The 24507-nt window shown below is 41.4% G+C and overlaps 1 protein-coding gene across 2 annotated transcripts in view; it reads right to left on the reverse strand.

The window, feature by feature from the left end:
* Positions 1–407: 407 nt before the first annotated feature.
* The window catches only part of DSTYK (dual serine/threonine and tyrosine protein kinase), a 68136-nt gene continuing 44036 nt past the window's right edge, over positions 408–24507 (reverse strand). The window contains exons 4-14 of one of the 2 annotated variants that reach the window (XR_009180210.2): positions 20315–20547; positions 18364–18447; positions 17559–17735; positions 16836–16965; positions 16324–16480; positions 15749–15881; positions 14116–14229; positions 13160–13274; positions 5666–5800; positions 4443–4861; positions 408–3886 (exon numbers count right to left, since the gene is read on the reverse strand). Coding sequence is in view for 1 of the 2 variants with exons in the window: in XM_058275081.1 (XP_058131064.1) it covers positions 4674–4861; positions 5666–5800; positions 13160–13274; positions 14116–14229; positions 15749–15881; positions 16324–16480; positions 16836–16965; positions 17559–17735; positions 18364–18447; positions 20315–20547 (1466 nt within the window). In the remaining variant the exon portion in view is untranslated. Of the gene's footprint in view, positions 4862–5665; positions 5801–13159; positions 13275–14115; positions 14230–15748; positions 15882–16323; positions 16481–16835; positions 16966–17558; positions 17736–18363; positions 18448–20314; positions 20548–24507 lie in introns of both variants that reach the window. The other variant, XM_058275081.1, reaches the window with a different exon arrangement.

Consider the following 24507-nt stretch of genomic DNA (forward strand, 5'->3'; position numbering starts at 1 on the left):
GGAAGGCCAATATATAGATTACACCCCCAAATTTCCTCATGTAGTAATAAAAAGTAGCTAGGCACATGTATAAACTCAGAATGCTGTAAGAAATTCTGGCTGAAAAGAAGCTGAAGAAAAGGGCGTGAACCCAGGATAGGCTCTGAAAAAGAAATTCCTCTCCATCACCCCACCTTGCCCTATCTTGGCATCCTACCGCGTCCCTTTGCCTCACCCTCCTGTAGAAGGAATGTAAATCCCCAGAGCCCAAGAGCAACAGGGAAGGCCCCTGAGGGGAAAGTAACATGTTTCATCAACATCTCCTAACTTGCAAACTGAAAAACACCTGACTAGAGAACACAGTGGAAATGGACTGGTTAACACAAGTGTGAAGTAAAGGAAAATAAAAAGCCAAACAGATACAAACCTTAAATGTTAATGTGATCTTTATTATACAGCACATCGGATATTTGTGCATCCCAACAAGTATATAGAATACTCTATAAAACCAAACCCAGCCATTCAAAATTACGTGAAATGAAGACTTAACCCATAGTCGCGTCTCTTAAAAATACACACAATTAACATGGTCTTGCTGTAACAGTATATGGAAAGAGTCAGGTGGCCCATGATGAGAGAGAGTACAAGGACGGCAGTTTGTGCCAAAGGAATCTACTTTTGTTATTGCACTTTTATTTTACACACTTAGTATGTTACATTTTTATTTAACACTGTAATAAACATTAGTCTTTAAAAAAAAAAAAAAAAAAACATTACAGAAAGACAAGTTGCCCAGACCAATTTCTTTTCAACCCTCTGGACAAGGTGACACCACCCTACCACTCCACCCCCACCAACGTCAGGTGTTCACACACAGCCTCTTCCATCACTTCAGTCTGACTGGATGTTAACAACAGAGATGAAGTTAAAAATAAACATTTTTAAGAACAGTAGTGCTACCTGAAACCCCAAAGGAGTTTGCAATACAAACGTTTCCCAAGGTAACCTTCTTTACCCACTTTTACATCACACTGCTCCATATTTAGAAGGATAAACCATCTTTTTATACTTTTAAAGAAAAAGTGAGTTATTTAACCCAGCAAATCCAAAGATCAAGCTTTGAAAATTCAAGAAAGCAACTACTCTTGTGGCAGTGGACTCTTCAGGGCTGTTAATCCTGCTCTGATGCAATATGGACTTGAGCATTTCCATGATCAGCCAAATGGAATACCAAGCATGCTGTCTCTCCAAAGCAAGGCCAGAGGGTCTCCCTATACCCCAAAGTGCCACTGTGAATTACCAATTCCCCTCTGCTTCTCAGTGCTAAATAATAATCCCCAAATAAAGTGTTATTCAATGTAGTAAACACTCCACAGCCATGCCACTCCAAACTACCTCCCCTTTCAAGAAAAAAAAAAACCACAACTAATCTCTCTTTGGCAGCTCAAGCAAAGACAGAAAAATGAATTCCAGAGCTGGCAGGTACTCAGGGAGAGTCCTGCCATCCCCCCATTTCTATCTCTGGTAGCAATCTATCTTTTCCTCCACTGATTCCTTGAATTTTAGTGTTTAAAATGGGAGAAGCTGCTCCCTAGGCTCTTTTTGCTTAAAGCTAATAGAGTGAAAAGTGACTCTCTTTGGTCTGGGAACAACTAGCACAGTCCTTCCCAGAAAAGGGAAGGGCATGCTCAATCAATGAGCCATTCTCTGCAGAAGATCAAGGGAACTAGGGCATGGCTGTGGAAACGTCAGTCAAATGAGCATTCTTCAACCTGAGACAGACTGACCTTGTCACTTGTTCTCTAGACGGGGCCGGCCATTCAGCAACACCCCCCCGCCCCAACATTTCTTCTGATTGCTCTGCAGGAAGGTCCCTCACTCAGTTCTGAAGCAAACTGAGTGACCAGACTTCAAGTGCATTAAAAATGGCCGGGTGATCATTTTTGGGCTGGGATCAGTTACTCTAATTAAGTAGATTTTAAGACTGGAACGTAGAAAGGGTCATTCTTTTATGCCATCCTCCTTCCTGTCCCAGCCACAATCTCATCTCACCACTTGGAAGCACATACTACCAAAGCCAGGAGGTAAAATCTTCAGGACTTTGGCCATGCTGAGCCCTCTACAGGCCAAGCGCCACCAGACTTCACTGAATACCTAGTGTCTTCCTAAGTAATATACAATACAGTACATTTCATGGCATTCCATCACTTTAGTAATAATGGAATAATGGAATAAAGTATCCAAAATTAGCTGGCAATGTTACAAAATAAAATCAAATATATATACATATATATGTATTTCTGCACTCAGCCTGCTGAGTATTTAAATAATACCCCCCTTCCCCCAATATCCCATATGTGGACTCTGGCTGGCCTAGAGACTTTCAGGAATATTTTGCACCTTTTTTCAGAATACTTTTTTTTAATGAACTCTAACACAATTACTCTTTTCCTTACTTAGCATTATGCCCTCCATTCCTTCTTCACCATGAGTAAAAAATGTGGGGAATCTGCTAGAAAACTGGTATCAGGGAGCAGACTAAATCATGGGGAAGAAACTGACATGAAATTCTGCATGGAAGTAAAAACCTAACTTCCCATGTGTAGATAGGATATGAGTTAAGACTCCAAAGAACATTAGGAATATGGTCTCTAGAATGAAAGCACAGACTTCTGATTGTAGCTAGAGTTAGAAGACAGCCTGGAAAAGGGAACTATATGTTTCTTGAGATTTCAGATAGAACAGATAGATTGATTTCCCCCCTTTATTCATTCATAGAGACTACTCGCCTCTCCTTTCTTGACTTGAAACCTGGCTTCCTGGATGCCCCCATCATTGTCCCTAGAAGGGCAATGAGTTATGCTGACAAGAATAGAGTGACATGAAGTATAGTTAATGAGTGTTAAAATTCTAAAAGATGTACCTAACATTCCACTAAAACAAGGCTGGAGCCTATAGTGCCCAAAGACTGAAAGACACGACATCAGTCACTTGATGCTTGGCAAGTAAAAAGTTTTTTAGTACCATATGGAGTTTCTGAAGGACTGCAAATGCTTAGAGGGCTGCTACACTATCATAAGCAGAGCCCAGGACAGCCAAAGATTTACCTGAACCTTAAAGGTTTTGTGAAAAATTTCTTATAGATTCCATTACGCTGTTAATATTCAAGAGATGGATCATTCTGTCACAAACAACCCTGGAAAATCTCAGGAGCAAATGTGCCAATCATCTTGAACACATACTTGGGGATATGTTTCACACACTTTGGGGCTGGTCACAAGGAGCAGACTGGTTCAGGGAAACTGGGCAAATGGAGGTTCCTCATCTCCACTGTCTATTCCATCATCTATCTGTTTTTCTAAATCTAATGGACCAAACTGGTTAAGTCTTAAAGTCAAGATCTGAGATGCAACAATGTATAAACTATGCCCCTTTCTGTGACAGAAATCAGATTTTCTTTCCTCATTTATACTTGATGTCATTCTCCAAAAGGTCATCCCACCTCCCAGCTGCAAAGGGAAGGGGACCTTCATAGACATTAACACCCGGGGCAAGGTGCACACACAGAACTACTACAGAGTGCTCTTTTTGGCCTAGTTCTTATTTTCCTCTAACAAATTATATTTAAAATAGGGCAATTAGAAGGGACAAATTGCAAAAGAAGCCTTGGTTAAAAAGCTTATTGATCAAGTTTTTTAAATGTCAGTGTGTCAGTTTCAAAAACAGAAAAATTTCTGATTTTATTTAGGTTTTAAAAACAAGCTGGTATCCATCCAGTAGGTTTGTATGGAGGCCATATCCTCCAGATCATTTTCCACTTCTCAGGTCTCACCAAATACCGCATATTAAGTCAGTTTTGCTCAGACACTCACCCCCAAGTACCATGTCATCTGGAGTTTCTGTCCACCTTGAGACCAAAGAGAAAAAAAAAAAAGTCAAGACCCAAGGGTAGAGGAACATATTCTGTGCTGTGTTAGCAGTAACTCAAAGTCCAATAGCTTATACACATGCATACATAAAACACTCATGTGTTTTTTTGTTTGTTTGAGTCTCTGTGATATAACAGTGAAACTTTCCCCCAGAAATCAGGGATATGTGGTCCTACAAATGTAAACACACTGCCACCATAAAGAACACATAGCTTTGTTTCAAGCCCGTTAATGGAACTTCTAACTGTTGCAACCTGATAGCAGATAACAGGTAGCAGGCATCCACAGTTACTTCTGTTGTTTTTATGTTCTCATAATCCCAGAACTAAACTCAAATTTTCTAAGGCTCCTGACCACTGAACGGAATCAAACTATGCTATGCTACAGCAGAAGACATGGAAATGACAGCTTTTACTATTATTGCCACTGTAGTGTCCCACCTAGTGTCTTGGAAAGAAACAAATACAGTGGACAATGAAAAGATTTGCCTCCTTTTCAGTTCTGAGACCAGAACATCCCATTCTTAAGCTTTACCTAGAGAATGCTAAACAGACAGCTTGGCTGAACTGCTGCATATGCTCAAACAGGCATCCAACTCTTCACTACACAGGAATCATTTTTGTTTGGGAAGGTCTCGAGTTGCCCAGCAAGCATTAATTCCCTTGAATTGCCTATAATGAATAAATGTCAAATTCTCCCCATGACCAAAAGATGGGGCGAAAGGGAAGAAATAGAAAGTAAGAAAGAAAGGTCTTTTCTTTGCTTTCAAGTAGAATCATCTAGTCCTTGGTTTGGCTGCTCAGAATTTGACTTGCACAGTCGATCCATGATGCCCTGGAGCATGGGCTGGACAATGCCTAAGAGAGGCCTCTGAGAGGGATCGCCATCCCAACAGGCTTCCATCAGCTGCCAGCACTCCTCATCAAACACAGGAAGACGTTCTGGGCGGGCCCCTAGAGAAAGGAACATGGAAATAAGACCAGAGTCAGGAAGAGAGGGACCAAAGCCATCATGAAGCGTGACCAGCTCACAGGTTGATTACCTAGCTGAGACTAAGGATGCTAAAGAATACAATGAGCTTGGATTTCAATTGCAAAAATCTAGGTTAGAACCTAATAATAATCACAATAGTGATGAAAACAGGAAGTTAAAGAACTGGAAACTTTAAAGAAAAAAAGATATGTACGATGGACTTCCTGAAATAGTTTAATACAATGCTGCCTTGGGAAACGGACAAGGGCGTCCGTCTACCATATGGGAGGTCGGCGGTTCAAACCCCGGCCTCCTTGACCCGTGTGGAGCTGGCCATGCGCAGTGCTGATGCGCGCAAGGAGTGCCTTGCCACGCAAGGGTGTCCCCCGCGTGGGGGAGCCCCACGCGCAAGGAGTGCACCCGTGAGGAGAGCCGCCCAGCGTGAAAAGAAAGAGCAGCCTGCCCAGGAATGGCGCCGCCCACACTTCCCGTGCCGCTGACGACAACAGAAGGGGACAAAGAAACAAGACGCAGCAAACAGACACCAAGAACAGACAAACCGGGGGGGGGGGGGGGGGGGGGAGGAATTAAATAAATAAATCTTTAAAAAATAATAATAATAATACAATGCTGCCTTAAACAGAGATTTGACTTAATTATATTTCTGGATTCCATGGATGGTAAGAGTCTATCTTATCCTGACATGGAGTGGCAGGAGAGGGTGACAGGAAGCCTCTGCTACAGTGCCTTGCCAAGGGAGTTAGGACAAAGCATGTGCATCTTACCTCTCCGCACATTGTTCCAGAGGTGGTCTTTGCTGGCACACCTCTCAAATGCCTCCGGGAGCTTGACAGAGCCTGAGCAGATATACCAGAAAAGAATTCCAAAAGCGTAGACATCCACAGAATTATCATACTTCCCTACAGCAAAAAGGGATGGAAAGTTATCAGTCAGGGAGAGGACGGGAGCAACAGAACTGCCACTTCACATCTGCAGAGGTGTCTATACATTTTTTTCTAAAACTTTCAACAGCCATTATCTCTCTTAACAACTCTGTTACGTAGGCAGCACACATTTGTAATGCCCCTGCTTTTCTTTTCTTTTTAGAGAAGTTGTGGGTTACAGAGCAATCATGCATAAAATACAGGATTCCCACATATTACCCCATTATTGACACCATGCATTGGTGTGGATCCTTGGTTACAATTGATAAAAGCACATTTTTATAATTGTATTATTAACTCTAGCCCATAGTTAACTTAGGGTTCACTGTGTAGTATATGGACGACATGGACTTCTAAAAAATTTGTATTGTTAACATATATATATATAACTAACATTTCCCCTTTTCATCAATTTCAGGTATATATTTCAGTGCTGTTAATTACACTGACAATGTTGTCCTACCATCATCACCATCTATTACCAAAACATTTCTATCATTCCAAATAGGAACCCCGTACACTTTAAGCCTTAACTTCCTATTCCCAATCCCCACCCTGTCCCCTGGTAACCTATATTCTACATTCTGACTCTACAAGTTTGCTTATTCTAATTACATAATGCCCACTTTACAATGCAAAAAAAGTATGGTACATAAGCAAAATAGATAAATTGGACTTCATCAAAATTTAAAACTTTTGTGCATCAAAGGACTTTACCAAAAAAGTAAAAAGACGACCAACAGAATAGAAGAAAACTCCATATATCTCATAAGGACTTAAAATCCAGAATATATAAAGAACTCCGAGAACTCAGCAACAAAAAGACAAACAGCCCAATTTAAAAATGAGCAGATATACCAGAAAAGAATTCCAAGGACTTGAACAAACATATTTCCAAAGAAGATAAATAAATGGCCAATAAAGCACATGAAAAGATGCTCAATATCATTAGCCATTAGGTATATGAAAATAAAACCACAATAAATGGTTTTATTTATCACCTCATACCTACTAGAATGGCTATTAATAATAAATTTTAAAAAACAACAACAGAAAGTAACTAGTGCTGGTGAAGAGCAGAGAAATAGGAACTTTAGTGCATTGTTGAATATAAAATAGTGTGGCTGCTGTGAAAAAGTTTGGTAGTTCCTTGAAAAGTTAAACAAAGAACTATCATATGACATGGCAATCCCACTTCTATATATACCCAAAAGAAACAAAAGCAAGGACTTGAACAGATATCTGTATAACCAGTGTTCATAGCATTATTAATCACAACAGCCAAAAGGTGAAAGCAATTTTCAAATGTCCATCAGCTGATAAATGGATAAACAAAATATGGTGTATACATGCAACGGAAGATTATTCAGTCCTAAAAAGAATGAAGTTCTGACATATGCTATGACATGGATGAACCCTGAAGACAACATTCTGAGTGAAACAAGTCAGACACAGAGACAGATATTACGTGATTCCACTTATATGAAACAGAACATGCAAATTCATAGAGCTAGATTACAGGTTATGGGGGCTAAGAAGGGAGAGTGGGGAGTTAATGCATCATGGGCACAGGATCTCTATTTGGGGTGATGGGAAATTCTGGTAATGGATGGTGGTGAGGGTGGCAGAATATCGTGAATGTGACTGATCTCAATGAATTGTATGCTTGGAAATGGTTGTATTGATTCTAGATTGGATCTAACAATGGAGGAAAAAATACTTAAATGGATATTATTGGGGCATATGAAAAAATTGGAATATAGACTGAAAGCACTATTATCAATGTTAAATTTCTCGAACTTGATAACTATTCTGTTACATAAGTGAATATCTTTGATCCTAAAAAAAGAACATCGATGTATTAAGTGTTCAAGAAGCATGATATATACAACCTACTCTCAAATGTTTCTAAAATAGATGGATAGATAGACAGATAGATAAACAGGTAGGTAGGTAGGTAGAGAGAATATAACAAAAGACATAATGTTAAAAGTTGAGGGAGCAGATGTAGCTCAAGTGGTTAGGTGCCTGCTTCCCATATACGAGGTCCTGGGTTCAATCCCTGGTACCTCCTAACAACACAAACAAGCAAACAAAAAAACCAACTCAGGGGAGCTGGTGGAGCTCAGTGGTTGAGTGCCAGCTTCCCATACACAAGGTCCTGGGTTCAACCCCTGGTACCTGAAAAAAAAAAAAAAAAAAAAAATTGAAAGTTGATGGATCTTGGTATTTTGATGTGTTAGAATTCTCTGTATGGGTTTTGTAGTATTTTTGCAACTGCCCTGTAAATTTGAAATTATATATTTTAAAAGGTTTATTTTTTAAAGAAACTATGGCATTGGGAGGTCAAAATTAAATATGAAGAGTCAAGTCTAAAACTTGATAAAGGAGAAGGAAAATAAAGCCTTTTATTTTATGGGACAGTTAAAAAGAGGAATCTTGCAAGGTCTTATTAGGGAATAAAGCTGGAAAAAGTTGGTGGGTGGTTAGGTTGGAACCAGGATACAAAGATTTTTAAAGTCAGATAAGAAAGTCTGGATTCGGTGGGCAGTAGGAAGTCATTTGTTTTACAGCAGGAGGTGATATGATGAAAATGATGCTTTAGAAAGATTATTCTGACAGCCATTGAGTGGACTGCAGTAGAAACAATTAAAATAACTTAAATATGAAATCGATTAGAGTAATATCAGTGAGAATAAAGATTTTTAAAAAGAAAAGTAAATCTAAGGACAGAAGAAATTGATTACTGTCTACTTGTTTCAGATGTGGCTAGTACTACAGCCATCCAGGTAATCTCCTAATCTTATGCATATCACTCATTGAAGGATTTGGGGAAGATTTCTGTTTTCAGCCAACATGACAAATTCAAAATTGTTGCTAATTTGAACTCTTACCAATATTAATAATTGACCTGTAATTACCTTTCCTTCTTCCCTGGCAATGGTACAAATTCTCCATCCACTCAGGCTCAAAACCTCAGAGTCATCTTCTAGCATTCTTTTCTGCTTATCACCCATATCAAGTTAATTTTAAAAATCTTGCCCATTCATGCTCCAAATTGATCCCAAATCTGTTAAACTTTTTTCTGTTTTAGCATCACCAATATAACCTGGAGAAAACCACCTGGTTACCTGGTCTCCCGATCTTGGTTCTTTTTTTTTTTTTTTTTTTTTTTTGTAACTTTTCATTTTGAAAGAATTTCAAACTTACAGAATAGTTGCAAAAATAATACAAAACCCTTACAGAGAACTAACTCCAGCATACTTTCCACCAGATAGCCAGATTCACCAATTTTAACATTTTTCCACATCATTCTAACTATCCATTTAGCTATCAACCCATCTACCTATTTATTGAACATATGAGTATAGGATATATAAATCATGCTCCTTCACAAGGATATTTACTTTTGCAACCACCTTAAATGCACTTATCAAGTTCAAGATATAACGTTAACTAGAAAAAGACCTTGAATAAAAGGGTCAACTCAGACCAGCAGAATATCTCAGCCTACCTGTAGGATTATGTGTTAAAAACTACTTTTTGATCTTGAATAAAAGGGGAACTGGCAAAGACAAATGAGTCTAGGTGGCTAAGAGTCTTCAAAAAAGAGTCGGGAGGTCATTGGAGGGGTTGCGCTTACGCACACCCCAGCAGAACCCCAAAGACAGCCAAAGTAGATACAACCCCAGATACTGGTTGTCCTGAGGGCTATGGAGACCCACAGGTTCTACAGTCATGGCAAATGGCTCTGGAATTCAATGCCATGCCAGCTAGCCCTACTTTGGAATTTGTATTCCTGAGTATGATGGAATTGGACTTAGAGGTGATCTTTTACACATGCCTCTTCTGTCACTTTCACTGAACCTGTGGTTGGTGTATACTCAGGAGACTCAAATCTCTGTTCTGTCCATGTGCCAGCTGGGCCCTGAGCCTCAACAGTCTTGCAACTCCTACCCTCTGGTTCATTGGACTTATCCAGGCCAACTAACAGGGAGGTGAAGATGGTCAACCACCACACCAGGGAACTGAGAGTGCCTATAACTGCAAGCAGGAGAATTGCATCCATCATCCATGTGGAACCTAAGCCCCCTCTTGATGTAGAGGTGGAATCACCATCCCAGGGTCCACAGGATAGAGGAATAAAATATGGATTATAGTGGACTTACTGATATTCTACTATGGAACTATTGTGACTAGTAATGGAAGAAATTGTAACATTGATGTGGAGAAAGTGGCCATAGTAGTTGCTGGGGGCAGGGAGAGGGAAGAAGAGATGTGATGTGGGGGTGTTTTCGGGACTTGGGAGTTATCCTGGGTGATGTTGTGGGGACAGATGCTGGACATTATATATCCTGTCATAATCCACTGGGTGGACTGGGGTAGAGTGTAGACTGCAGTGTGGACTGTTGTCCATGTGATGCGGCGGTGCTCCAGGGTGTGTTCGCCAGGTGCGGTGGGTGTGCACGGTGGTGGGGAAGGGGTTGTTGGTGAGGGAGGAGTGTGGTGAGGGGGTTGGGGGGGGGTATGTGGGAACCTCTTATATTTTTTAAATGTAACATTAAAAAAAATAATAAAGAAAAAAAAGATATAAAGCTTACAGTCTATATCACAATTTTTTCCTATGTCCCAATAATGTTCTTTTGAGCCTTTTGTCCTCCCTTATTAGATCCTGTTCAGGATCACATATTAAATTTAATTTTCATTGCTCTTTAGTTACCCTTTCTTTCTTTTTTAAATTGTGGGAACATATATACAACATAAACTTTCCCATCTCAACCTCTCCCAAGCATATAATTCAATGGGATTAATTACATTTACAATGTTGCTACACCTTCATCATCTTCCATTACTAAAACTTTCCCATCTCCCCAAACAGAAACCCTACACCCATTATGCATTATACCCATTCTTCCTGATGCCTACTCCTGGTAAACTGTACTCTACTTTCTGTCTCTGTGACCCTGGATATTTTCTGATATTTTCTTTGTAGCTACCACGGGGCTTAAATTTAACATCCTAAATCTGTAACAATCTTGTTTTCTTTGATGCCAATTTAACTTCAACAGTATACACAAATTATTTTCCTACATCCCTCTTTACCCCCACCTTTATGCACTTCTTGTCACAAGGTACACATTTATACATTATCAGTCCAAAACCAATAATTTATTATTATATTTTATGCATTTGCCTTTCTGAACATGTACCTACCTTGGTTCTTCCTTCTCATATCTCCTCTACCCACTGCTGTTAAGCTAATCTTCCACAAACATTTTCTTTGCATCACTCTCCTGCTCAAAAGTTCAAAAGCTCTTTATTCCAGGGTGTGTATTTCAGTGTATTTCCAACTTTGTTTTCTACTATTCCCCAGAAGGATTTCTTTCCTGTCATGCTTATCTCTATTTTGTGATTTTCCTCCTATTTCCCCTTCGCTAGCCTCCAGAAATTTTATCCTTCTTAAGTGTTTGGACTTTGCAGACAGAAAGACCTAGATTCAAAGACCAGCTCCAGTGCTTTCTAGCTCAATGTTTGTGGTAGATTACTTCATCAATCTGACCTCAACTTATATATTCATAAAATGGATATAGATGCATCATAGCAAAGAACTGCCATGAAGGTCAAATGAAACGAAATATATATATACCCATAATAGCTAGCTCAAAGTAAATACTTAATAGAGTTCCCTTCCCATCTACCAATTTTTCCATATCTGACTCAACTTCTACCCCAAATCTCACCCCTACTACAAAATCATCAAACATTTCAACCTGCATTTATCCCTTCTTTGAACATCGATAGTAATTATGTAGCCCTTAATTTTAGCACTTAATCACATGCTGTCTTATACTGCTTCCTAATTATTTTACCTCTCAGTATATCTCTATTCAATTGTAAGTTCTTTATTGACAAAGGACAACTCCCTATTATCTAACCAAGTAGGAGTTATTCAATCAATACTTTATTAGGAAATAGTTGGTTGACTATGACCATTTATGGCACTAAAATTCCAGAAAAACATTTAAAAGAAAAGTTGGAGACCCCCATTGGAACTTTTTTTTAAAAAAAGATTTATTTTTTATTTATTTCTCTCCACTCCACCCCTCCCCCCATTTGTCTGCTCTCTGTGTCCATTCGCTGTGTGCTCTTCTGTGACTGCTTCTATCCTTATCAGCGGCACTGGAAATCTGTGTTTCTTTTTTTGTTGTTGCGTCAGTTCTCCGTGTGTGCGGTGCTATTCTTGGGCAGGCTGCACTTTCTTTTACACTGGACGGCTCTCCTTACAGGGTGCACTCCTTGCCTGTGGGGCTCCCCTATGCGGGGGACACCCCTGTGTGGCAGGGCGCTCCTTGCGCGCATCAGCACTGCGCATGGGCCACCTCCACACGGGTCAAGGAGGCCCGGGGTTTGAACTGCGGGCCTCCAATGTGGTAGGCAGACGTCCTATCCATTGGGCCAAATCCGCTTCCCGCCATTGGAACTTTTCTTTCCTTTTTTTTCCTACCTCATTACCAGTTCACTTTCCCCCTTTACTCATCTTTTTATGTTTTTAATTTTTTAAAATTCTTCCCCACCCCCTCCCAAGTCCTATTGTTTTTGCTGTCTATGGCCACTCACTGTGTGATCTTCTGTATCCATTTCTCTTTGGGTCTTCTCTTCTTGTCTTTCTCCTCTGGGATTCACTGGGATTCAATCCTGGGGACCTCTGATGTGGAGAGAGGTTCCCTGCCAATTGTGTCACCTCAGTTCCTGGTCTCTGCTGCGTGTCACCTTGACTCTCAAGTCTCTCTTTTGTTGTGTCATCATCTTGCTGTGTGACTCACTTGCCCGGGCACTGGCTCGCCAAGTGGGCATTTGGCCTGCTACACAGGCATTCAGCTTGTCACATGGGCACTGGCTCACCATGCTGGAACTCACACAGGCACTCAGCTCACCATGCAGGCACTGGCTCACCACACAAGCACTCATGGGTACTCGGCTCACTATGCGGGCACTTGCATGGGCACTCATCCTGCTATGCGGGCACTCAGCTCAACCATGTGGGCACTCGGCTTGCCACACCGGCACTTGGTTTACCATGTGGGCACTGAATCGCCATGTAGGCACACTTTCTCTTCTTCTTTTTCACCAGGAGGCCCCAGGGATAGAACCCGGGTCCTCCCATATGGTAGGCGGAAGCCTTATCACTTAAGCCACATCTGTTTTCCCCTTACTCATCTTAGTTTCCCCTTGCCTGTGCAGTAGTACTCACAGTGACTTCTTAGTTTTATCAGTAACACTCAGGGAAAAGACACTGAGCCCTGCCTAAACCCAATCCGTGCCCCTCAGCCTTACCTGTGAAAAGTTCAGGGGCCATATGGATTGGGGTCCCCACAATGCTGCCTGACATCATGGCCTCTGGTTTGCAGAATCCTAAGTCAGTGATCTTGGCACGGTTCTGTTTGTCTAGCTGTCAACAAAACAAGGTAAGAATCACCCTGTCTCTGATCCTGTACAAGGCACTCAGTTGTATATCTAAGCTCAAAAAGAGTAGTCACCTAGCTCAAAGCAGGTATTTAGGAAATCGTCTCCAACCTCCCTGTCTCCAGATTCATTCCCAATACATTCTTCCTCCCCATACTCTGAGCAACCTAAGGGGAGGGGCTATCTTTTTCATCTTTTCTCCCCATCACTGATAAGACCTCAGGAGATCTTAGAAGAATGAATAAGTGAATGTCTATGAAAGAATACTGAGGAAAGTATTTCAGGTCCTGATTCTCCTCTGACCTTCAGATCTCAGAGCAAAAAGTTGATAACTAGAAAGTTGAGGCCCACTGGTTAGCTAAGGAGAGTTTCTTGAAATCCCTATAGCTTCCTTTCCTAAAGATCCAAGAGAATAAATCTATGTTTCACTTGGCTGTTGATAAGCCTCTTAGGTTTCAGCCTACAATTGTAAGAAGATTTATCCCTTCTCCCAAAGAGAGATAGAGAGAATTTGAATCTGAGTGAAGGGTATATGGGCCTTCATAGTACTAGTCTTTTTTTCTGTAAGTTTAAAAATTTTCAAAATAATGTTGGGAGAAAAAAAAACTCAAGTAATATAAGCTAGGTCTATGATGAAACCCATACGAACAAAATCTTCATTGCATTCCCTTAAGCCCTAAGTCCAAGATACTATCCGTAATGTTGTTAACTCTACCACTGTCCCTCTGCTCTCTTCCTAGGACTAAACTTACAATTGTGTGCATCCTCCAAAAGGTCACTTGACCCAGAGAGGCAGGGTATTATCTTGGGGAAATAGCCCTACTTACCAGCACGTTTTTCAGTTTGATATCACGGTGGACAAGTCCCTGGCTGTGCAGGAAGCGGATTCCTTCCACCACATCTAGTGCTATCTGTAAACGTGTCTCCAGGGTCAGCCCAGCCTTGGGAAAACAAAAGAGCTTACTTGTCACTAACAAGGCAAGTCCTCAATCCTTACTTGCTTAAATCAACTGAGAGTTCCTTCTGTGGGATGCTGAAAGACTGACTGTGTCAGGGCACACAAGGACAGAGAGGTGAATGAAAGAAAAAGAAAAGAGGACAGCAAATAGGAGAGGGAAGTAGAGGGAAATCAAAAAAGAACAAGCTATAAAGGAGGGAAAGCCAGAAAAAATCCCTTGGAGGCTACACTTATGCCAGCTGGATAATCGTAAAGTGTGATTAGGAGAGGGTGAAACCAAATGACTGAAGGTATGACCTCATTTCTAATACCTGAACAAACTCTGGAACTGTACAAAAGTCTCAAAGTATCTCTAGGTATTAAATCGCTCAGAAAGATGTACTTACATAGTTCTGTAGGTCTGGTTAGCCCATGTTTGGTTTTGTGGATTCAAATACCAAAGTCACTCATATTACTTCCACCAAGCCTCCAATTTAGGGTCTCTCAAACTCTGGAGAATATCACATCACTCACCCAAAAGCTCAAATATGGTTCTCTGGCCTATTTATGGAAAAGCATCAGACATTGCTGAGCTCAACTCCTTTAAAATACAGGGGGAAAACAAAGCCATGTGGAGAACCATTTTCTTCATTATATTGATTCCTCATGGTTCCTGGAAGCATTTCTAAGGTTTCCTCCACCCTTCTTTTAAAAGCCTCCATATAAACTGGTATAAGAGGAGTTTGTGAGAAGGGACCTACCTTCTTCTCTGGGGTCAACCTTTCTTTCCTTCTTCCCAGCCCAAAATATAGAGAACAAACAAAGGAAACCTCTCTATTTCCCTTCTGTGGTTATTTTAATGAGGGAAACTCAAGACATCCAACTGAAGATTTCACCATAACTCTTAGCCTTCACTCAAACAAAATTCTTCAATAGCTTCCCATCATCTATAACAGAATTTGAATTCTATGGAAATCTTAACATTTTTGGTCCTCTATAATCTAAGCCCAACATCCTTGTAGAGATTATATTCCCCCTATTTCCAAAATGAACCAGCTGCTCCAGCCTGATCACTGACCTTCAAATGAGCCCTGGGCATTATGCTGGCAATTACACTTCTTGGTATCCCCTTATGGTGCTTAATATAGGGTCCTGTGCAAAGTAATCACTAATAAATATTTGTTTACTAAAGCACAAAAACTGACTTTAACCATTGAGGGCCAAAAGAGAAAGAACAGTACAGTTACAGGAAACTTTTCTGCTCTTCTCTAAGTCTAGATTTTTACCACCATTATAAGAGGACAAGTAGTGAATGGCAGTGTTCTGGATATGAAATGAAGAAGAAAATAGATTTGGAGACAGAAATTTTTAAGGTTTTCTGGAAATAAGGGCAATAAAGCTTGATGACGACAATAATCTCTTAGAAAACTAGAAGCTCTTTAAAACAGGAAAGGATCAAGGACCAGAAAGGAACTTGGGTCTTGGCTGCCAACTGATCTTGCTCTCTCCTTCCCTTGCCTTACCTTCAACCCTGTGTAGAGGTCACGGTGTAGCCGCTCCATAATGAGCAGCACGGCAATACTGGAGCCACCGCCGTAGTTGTAGTCAATGACTGAACCATGGAGGTCCACTAGTCGCTCATGCTTTGGCAGAGACCTGGAGGGAAGGAGAGGAGCCTGGGGCTGTAATCCTGCACAGCAAGCCACCATGTAGGAAAGAATAACTTTAAGATATCAATTAGTCCAGGTTTAGAGGTAAAGGCTCTCAGGGTAAGGAGAGGGCCATGACAATGGCATCATCAGCAAGAACAAAGAATTGTGGAATCTAAAAGTTGATAAACCTAAGGACTAAGGAAAAAACTCAACTGGAAGGATTAGTTGGAGAATTTAGGATGGTGGGGAAAGGGCAAGCAAAGACAGAAAAGACTTTGAAAGGAGCACATTTCTGGGTCAGACACTAATATACTAGTTTATAACATTTGAGACCTGGGGGTATCGAGATACAGGATGTGCTGTAGCTCTTAGTACAAAACTTATATCAGGCTTCTGGTTTCTTCCTTGTATCTTTTCTCATAAAGATGAATAAGACGAGGACCCACCTCATGTAGTGAAACTCCAGAGCCAGGTCATTCCAGTGCTTCTCATCTGGAGGGACAACCGACTTGAGGGCACAAGGGAAGTGCCCCCCCCAGTTGTCACACAGGTACACCACACCATACTGGCCCCGGCCGAGTTCCTGTCCCAGTTTAGGTTTACCTGTAAGGTACAGAGACAGGCAGGAAGGATGTGAACTTGCTAGATAAGCTCCACATGATTCTTAGACATGGGCCTGCCTAAAAGCCAAGAAGTCATAATTCTGGTATCATACTAAATCAGTAGAAAGTAACCTAACCAGATGAATTTAAATAAACTTTGATAATATTATTCGAACCTTATTAATAGCAGGAACAAATAGACTTTAGGAATTCAAATCACATCAGTAAGTGCTTAGGTGACTTTATGAAGAAGCAGCTTCAGACAATGGGATTCTTACCAAGGCTGGACATGAGATTATCAGGTATCCAGAACCCTCCTCCACTTCATTCAGGGGAAAAAATAATTAAGGACTCACGATGTAGCAAGACATCCTGTAAAGAACGGCTCTCTAGAGAAAGGCGTGCCAGGCGGGGGGCATGGTCTTTCCGAACCTTCAACCACAAGTCTTCAGTTTTCTCCAGCCGGCCTGAGTGGCCAACTTCCAGCTGGGAAGGAAACAAAAAAAGACATATGACTTATTAAGTGCTTGTCTTAGCTTCCTCATCTATAATAGAGGGATAATAATATCTACCTCAGAAGGATGATTGTGAAAATTAAGTATGAGGTATGTAATGTGTTTAACTCAGAGCCTGACACATAGCAGGCACTCAATAAATAACGTTTTTTCCTCTTGGATGCATAACCACATCTATCCTCCCTCCAACACCATAGGCCCATAGCAAAGGAATAAGATGAAGTCACATGTTTAAGAACTAGTATGAAAATGGAAAATCATCCTTTTCTATCACTCATTCCTATTATATAAGCTTATATAAAATGCCTAGTCTTCTAGATTTCATTCCTTACTCAGTGGAATGGCGTGAGATTAACTGAGCTCCCTGCATTCTCTATAGTGTTAGAAAAAGATCTATATAAAAAATGTATTAATACAAATTCCTATAAATATTACCTTTTGACAAAACAGAAAATATACTGATGATTAAAAAAATAATATGAAGAGCAGAAAGCAGAATATTCCTCTATGGATGGGATTTTTCTCTGCTTGATCTAGGTTGTATTTCTTTTTCCACATACCCACCTGCCGCAAGGAGGATGCAAAAGCCTCGTGAGAACTATTGAGCCGAGTCCGAAATTGGCTGCAAATGCTCTTGGCCAACTTGGAGGCACTGAGGCTCTCTATGGCTTCCTGGGCCACCTTCCTCTTCCATTCTTGAGTGATAACAGGGGGACTCACCCATGTGATGCGCTGGATGATCTGCCAGGAGGAGGACAGTGAGATCACTGAGGGGCAGGAGACAGGGACCACTGGAAAGACCCAAAGCCCATCATTCTCTGGGCTACCCATTCATTAGGAGTAAACCTTAATATAGATTTGTATGAAGTCCAAGGCTCTCTCCAATTTTATTTACCTCACAATCAGGGCTCAACCCAGATGAAACCATCAAAGAACACTAGACCAAGTTTATGTGCTCACAAACGCTCAATACACTATATTCAATGCCAGGGAGTATCTGATAAATGTCTTTCTAAAGTCAGTAAATAAGTCTACATAAGAGCCAGACAAAATTCCAGAACAGAAAGCATACTTGTGGCCTTTGGCAACTATAAAACCTGGTTCTGAGAGAACATTTAAGTTGGGAAAAATATATATGAAGAAGCTAGTCAAGTACAGTCTTATGGCTCCATAAAATATCATCTACCTCCACTCTTAAGACTTAAAGGGGACGCTATTAATATTTCAAAATAGGCATAAGCCAGTATTTTTCCAGGCATGCGAAACAAGACAAATGGCTACCCTGCACTAACAGAAGATATAGAGATTGGTTCTCTATTAGGGTGACTAGGATTCATTTGCTGAGTTTTTTCCTCTAAGCGACCCCTACCTGCTTGATTTGCTCCCACAGCATCCTTGTAACTGAGGACCCTGAGTGAAATGTGACTTCAACGTGATAGGCAGCATTTAAGATCTAAGAGAAAATATACAAAGAAAATCAGTATGTCCTATATAGATTGACTATTTCAAGAATGCAATAAATTGGGAAGCGGATATGGGTCAAGTGATAGGGCTTCTGCCTACCATATGGGAGGACCCGGGTTCAATCCCTGAAGTTTCCTGGTGAAAAAGAAAAAGAGAAAGTGTGCCCCCGTGGTGAGCCAGTGCCCACATGGTAAGCCACTGCCTGGGTGGTGAGTCAGTGCCCACGTAGCAAGCCAGTGCCTATGCAAGTAAGTCATGTAGCAAGATGACGACGCAACAAAAAGAGAGACGAAGAGGAGAGTCAGGGAAACGGACTTGGCCCAGTGGTTAGGGCGTCCGTCTACCACATGGGAGGTCCACGGTTCAAACCCCGGGCCTCCTTGACCCGTGTGGAGCTGGCCCATGCGCAGTGCTGATGCGCGCAAGGAGTGCCGTGCCACGTAGGGGTGTCCCCCACGTAGGGGAGCCCCACGTGCAAGGAGTGTGCCCGGAAGGAGAGCCGCCCAGCGCGAAAAAAGTGCAGCCTGCCCAGGAATGGCGCCACCCACACTTCCCGTGCCACTGAAGACAACAGAAGCGGACAAAGATACAACGCAGCAAATAGACACAGAGAACAGACAACCGGGGGAGGGGGGGAATTAAATAAATAAATAAATCTTTTAAAAAAAAAAAAAGAGGAGAGTCAAAGTGAAGTACAGCAGAAACCAGGAACTAAAGTGGCACAGCTAACAGGGAACCTCTCTCCACATCAGAGGTCCCCAGGATCGAATCCTGGTGAATCCTAGAGGAGAAAAATGAGAAGACCAAAAGAAAAATAGATACAGAGGATCACACAGCAAATGGATACAGACAGCAAAAACAGCAGGGCAGGGGGAGGGGAAGGGGAGTAAGTAAGTAAATAAATAAATCTTCAAAAAAAAAGAATGCAATAAATTGTATTTATTTCAAGAACAAAGTCCAGTCTCAGGGTACCCAAATTCATCCCCCACAATATATGCAGAGTCAACTCCTGGGAACTCAGGTTGATTATCTATTTTGTGATTATTTAGGCCCCTTTATCTTCTTTTTTTTTTCTTTAGGAGGTATCAGGGATTGAACCCAGGACCTTGTACATGGGAAGTAAGCACTCAATCACTGAGCTATAGCCGCTGCACAATGAATTTTGTTTTTTGTTCCGTTTGTTTTTAAAAGGCACCAGGGATTGAACCTGGAACCTCTATATAGGAAGCAGGTGCTGAACCATTTGAGCCATATCTGCTCCCCTTTATCCTCATCTTCTTGCTCATCAACTTAACTGCATTTTACTGTCTGTGAGCGCCTGCGACAGACAATAGTGATGTGATATATAAAATAAAATAAAATTTAAACTGAAATGACAAAATTCTGAGTGGAAATTCTTGACTAGGTTGAAGTTGAGCTTGTGTGTGAATTCTATATCATGTGTTACTTGTGACACAGTATCTTTTTTTTTTTAAGATTTTATTTATTTATTTTTCTCCACCCTCTAATTATTTGCATGTGCTGTGTCTGGTGTGTGCTGGTCTTCTCTTTTTAGGAAGCACTGGGAACCAAACCCGGGACGTCCCATGTGGGAGGGAGGCACCCAACTGCCTTAGCTACCTTCACTCCCTATTTTACTGCATCTCTCATTGTGTTTCCTCGCTGTGTCTCATAGTTGCATCATCTTGTTGTGTCAGCCTGCCCTGCCAGCCCATTGTGCCAGCCTGCTGCGCCAGCCTGATTTCTGTAGGAGGCACCAGGAACCAAATCTGGACCCACCATGTGATAGATGGGAGCTCAGTTGCCTGAGCCACATCTGCTTCCCCACAGTACCTTAATAACCATTCTTTTAGTACCTGTTTGAGATAATTACTGGTGATGTGAATTGAAACATCTTGGGACTTTTCCAAACTCTGTAGACATCGTTCCAGGGTACCTACAAAGCTCTCACGTAGGTAATCCACTGAGCTGATCAGCTTGTTAGCTACTGCCTGATTAAGTCGGGAGATGATGAGTTCCTGGATCTGTCGGATGCAGCATTTAATCTCTCTGGTGCCCACTGGTTCCCCATTCTCAGAGATAATGACATCTACAGAAGCAGAAAAGTATGTCAGTTGGTTGTGAGAGGAAGGGGCAGGCACACTAAATAAAGGGGTCTCTGATGTCAGGAATTATGATGATGGCTATCAAAGCACATGGTTGGTTGAGAAACAATGACAGACTCTCATCCAGAACAGGCGCCATGCAATTTTCAACTATTTAAGGCAGCTAAGAATCTTGAGAAGGATATTTGTATCCAGAGTAAGCATGCCAATTTTGTTAGCTTTTATGCCACATTTATGGAAGGGGAGGAACAATATTGACTGAGTGCAGACTACTAGAAAGGCAATATAGTAAGTATTTTACATATGTAATCCAGTTTAATTTTCACAGATTTGTCTGGTGGGTATTACTGGTTATATTTTACAGATTAGGAAACAGCCTCAAAAACAGGAAAAAGCAGGCTTTAGGAGGGAGGTGGGATATAATGAGGCTAGCATTTGAATCCATTTGATTCAAATCCATGGAATCCATTTGATTTCAAAGCCTATGATCTCAGTCATATTTCATTCTGCCTAACATATTAATGAGAATTCAGAAATAAATAAGTAAAAAAATAAAACCCAATTGTCAATCCCACCATTCAACTACCTCTCAAGATTAGGAAATCTGTTTTCCCCATGGCAGGATAGAAAAACTTGAGAAGACGAAGTACCCGCAAAAAGCTCTGCCACCACTTTGGAGGAAATTTAGCAATATCTTCTCAAGAATTTAAATTAACAGTACTGTGGAAAGATAGCAGAGTAGATAGAAAGCTCCAAGTATCAGTCCCTCTACCACAACAACTACTGAACTGGCAGGACCTGTCTGAATCAACTATTGCAAAACTCTGAAGTCTAGTAGAACACTGTGCAGCACTCAGGGAAGAGCTGCAGGAAAAGGCTGGTAAATTGTGGCACATATCAGTAAATTTCATCCTTCAGGCCGTGGCTAACATCCCCCATTCCTCAATTGCATGGCATGCAGCAGTGTGGACTGCAGCCCAGGCTACTGGTAAGCTTATTGGTGCCAAGATAGGTTATAAAAACCTAGTACCCCAAAACCAAGGATGTATGATCTGATTGCTGATCACTGCTTTTGATCTACTTCTTCAGATCATGGGAGGGGGGTGAGGGGAGGGGCAGGGGACACGACTGGCTCTGAGGGTGGCCATTGGAAGCTAAATAAACTCCAGGCAGGAGAGACTCCCAGAGATCTACACTAAGTTACATTATATTAAAATGGTCAAAATCTAAAGACAAGAGAAGATTTTGAAAGCAGCAAGAGAAAGGCAAACTGTCACATAAAAGGAATCCCCAATAAGAGTAACAGCAGACTTCTCATCAGAAACCATGTTGGCCATAAGAGAGTGGGATGGTATATTTAAAGTCCTAAAGAGGGAAGTGGATTTGGCTCAAAAGATAGAGCGTCCGCCTACCACATGGAAGGTCAAGTGTTCAAATCCAGGGTCTCCTTGACCTGTGTGGTGAGCTGGCCCATGCTCAGTGCTGATGTACGCAAGGAGTGCCGTGATACACCCCCCCGCATAGGAGAGCCCCACGCTCAAGGAGTGCATCCCATAAGGAGAGCCGCCCAGTGCGAAAAAAGTGCAGTATGCCCAGGAGTGGCACCGCACACACAGAGAGCTGACACAGCAAGATGATGCAACAAAAAAGAGACACAGTTTCCCAGTGCTGCTGACAAGAATACAAGTGGACACAGAGAGCAGACAACTGGGGGGGGGGAGGAAGGGGAGAGAAATAAATAAATAATAAATCTTTTTTAAAAATAAATAAAGTCCCTAAAGAAACAAATTCTCAACCAAGATTTCTATAACTGGCAAAATTATCTTTCAAAAATGAAAGAGAAGGAATGGATGTAGTTCAAGTGGTTGAGCACCTGCTTCCCATGTGTGAGGTCCTGGGTTCGATCTCTGGTACCTCCTAAAAACAAAAAAACAAATGAAAAAGCCAGCTCTTATTGGGGAGTGAGTGTAGCTCAATGATTGAGCGCCTGGTTCCCATGCCAAGGTCCTGGGTTCAATCCTCCTTAAAAAAAAAAAGAAAAGAAATAAAGACATTTACAGATAAACAAAAGCTGAAAGAGTTCATTATCAAGAGACTTGCCCTATAAGAAATGCTAAAGGAGTCCTGTAGGTGGAAATAAAAGAACATTAGACAGTAACTTAAAATCATGAGAAGACATAAAGAACACTGGTAAAGGTAACTAGATAGGTAAATGTAAAATCTTGTATTATTGTACTTTGGTTCATAACTGTTTTCTCCCCTATGTGACCTAACAAGTAATGTATGGAATATTATTTTAAATCTACATTAAGGGGCACAAAATGTAAAAAATATGTAATGTGAAACAACAATATAAAAGGGTGAGACAGATAGATAGGAGAGTTTGAATACTACTGAGATAAGGCTGATTCTAGTCAAACCAGGCTGTTATTAGTTTAAGATGTTTTATTGTAATTACAAAGGTAAATCATTAAGAAAATAACTAAAAAATATAGAGAAAGGAGAGAAGGGAATCAAAATGATACACTACAAAAAAGCAACTCAGTATAAAAAAATGGCAGTAATGGAGTAACTAAGGAACAAAAAAAACCATACAAGACATCCAGAAAACAAATAGCTAAATGGCAGAAGTAAATTCTTTCTTCTCAGTTATTACCTAAAATGTTAATGGATTAAACTTCCCTATTTAGGCAGCAGACTTGGCCCAGTAGTTAGGGCGTCTGTCTACCACATGGGAGGTCCACAGTTCAAACCCCGGGCCTCCTTGACCCGTGTGCAGCTGGCCCACGCACAGTGCTGATGTGCGCAAGGAGTGCCCTGCCATGCAGGGGTGTCCCCCACGTAGGGTAGCCCCATGTGCAAGGAGTGTGCCCCATAAGGAGAGCCACCCAGTGCAAAAGAAAGTGCAGCCTGCCCAGGAATGGCGGCACACACACGGAGAGCTGACACAGCAAGATGATGCAACAAAAAGAAACACAGATTCCCGTGCCGCTGACAACAGAAGCGGACAAAGAACATGCAGCAAATAGACACAGAAAACAGACAACCAGGGTGGGGGAGGAAGGGGAGAGAAATAAATAAATCTTAAAAAAAAAAAACAACTCCCCTATTTAAAAGGTGGAGATTGGCAGACTGGATGAAAAAGCATGATCTATCTATATGCTGTCTACAAGAGACTCACTTTAGATAGAAACACACAAAAAGGTTGAAAATAAAAGGGTGGAAAAAGATATTCCATGCAAAGAGTAATCAAAAGGGAGATGGAGGGGAGCTGGTATAGTTCAGTGGTTGAGCACCTGCTTCCCATATACAAGATCTCGGGTTTAATCCATAGTACCTCCTAAAAAAAGAAAGAGATAGCTGGAGTGGCTAAATTATTATCAGATAAAATTGACTTCAAATCAAAATGATTGAGAGACAAAATAAGATATATATTAATAAAAATTTTAATCCAGGAAAAAGATACAATGATTATAAACATTATATCTTTATATATATATAAAGAATCTCACAAAAGAGCCCCCAAATATGAAGCAAACATGGGAGAATTGAAGGGATAGATAGTCTACAGGGAAGCAGATTTGACTCAACGGATAGAGCGTCCATCTACCACATGGGAGGTCTGCAGTTCAAACCCCAGGCCTCCTTGACCCGTGTGGAGCTGGCCCACACACAGTGCTGATGCGCGCAAGGAGTGCCGTGCCACAGGGGTGTCCCCTGTGTGGGGGAGCCCCACGCAGAAGGAGTGTGCCCCATAAGGAGAGCTGCCCAGCGCGAAGAAAACGCAGCCTGCCCAGGTGTGCCGCTGCACACACTGAGAGGTGACACAGCAAGATGATGTGACAAAATGAGACACAGATTCCAGGTGCCACTGACAAGAATACAAGGAGACACAGAAGAACACATAATGAATGGACACAGAGAGCAGACAACGGGGTGGGGGG

Source organism: Dasypus novemcinctus, chromosome 13, assembly GCF_030445035.2.
Source record: "Dasypus novemcinctus isolate mDasNov1 chromosome 13, mDasNov1.1.hap2, whole genome shotgun sequence".
Lineage (NCBI taxonomy): Eukaryota > Metazoa > Chordata > Mammalia > Cingulata > Dasypodidae > Dasypus > Dasypus novemcinctus.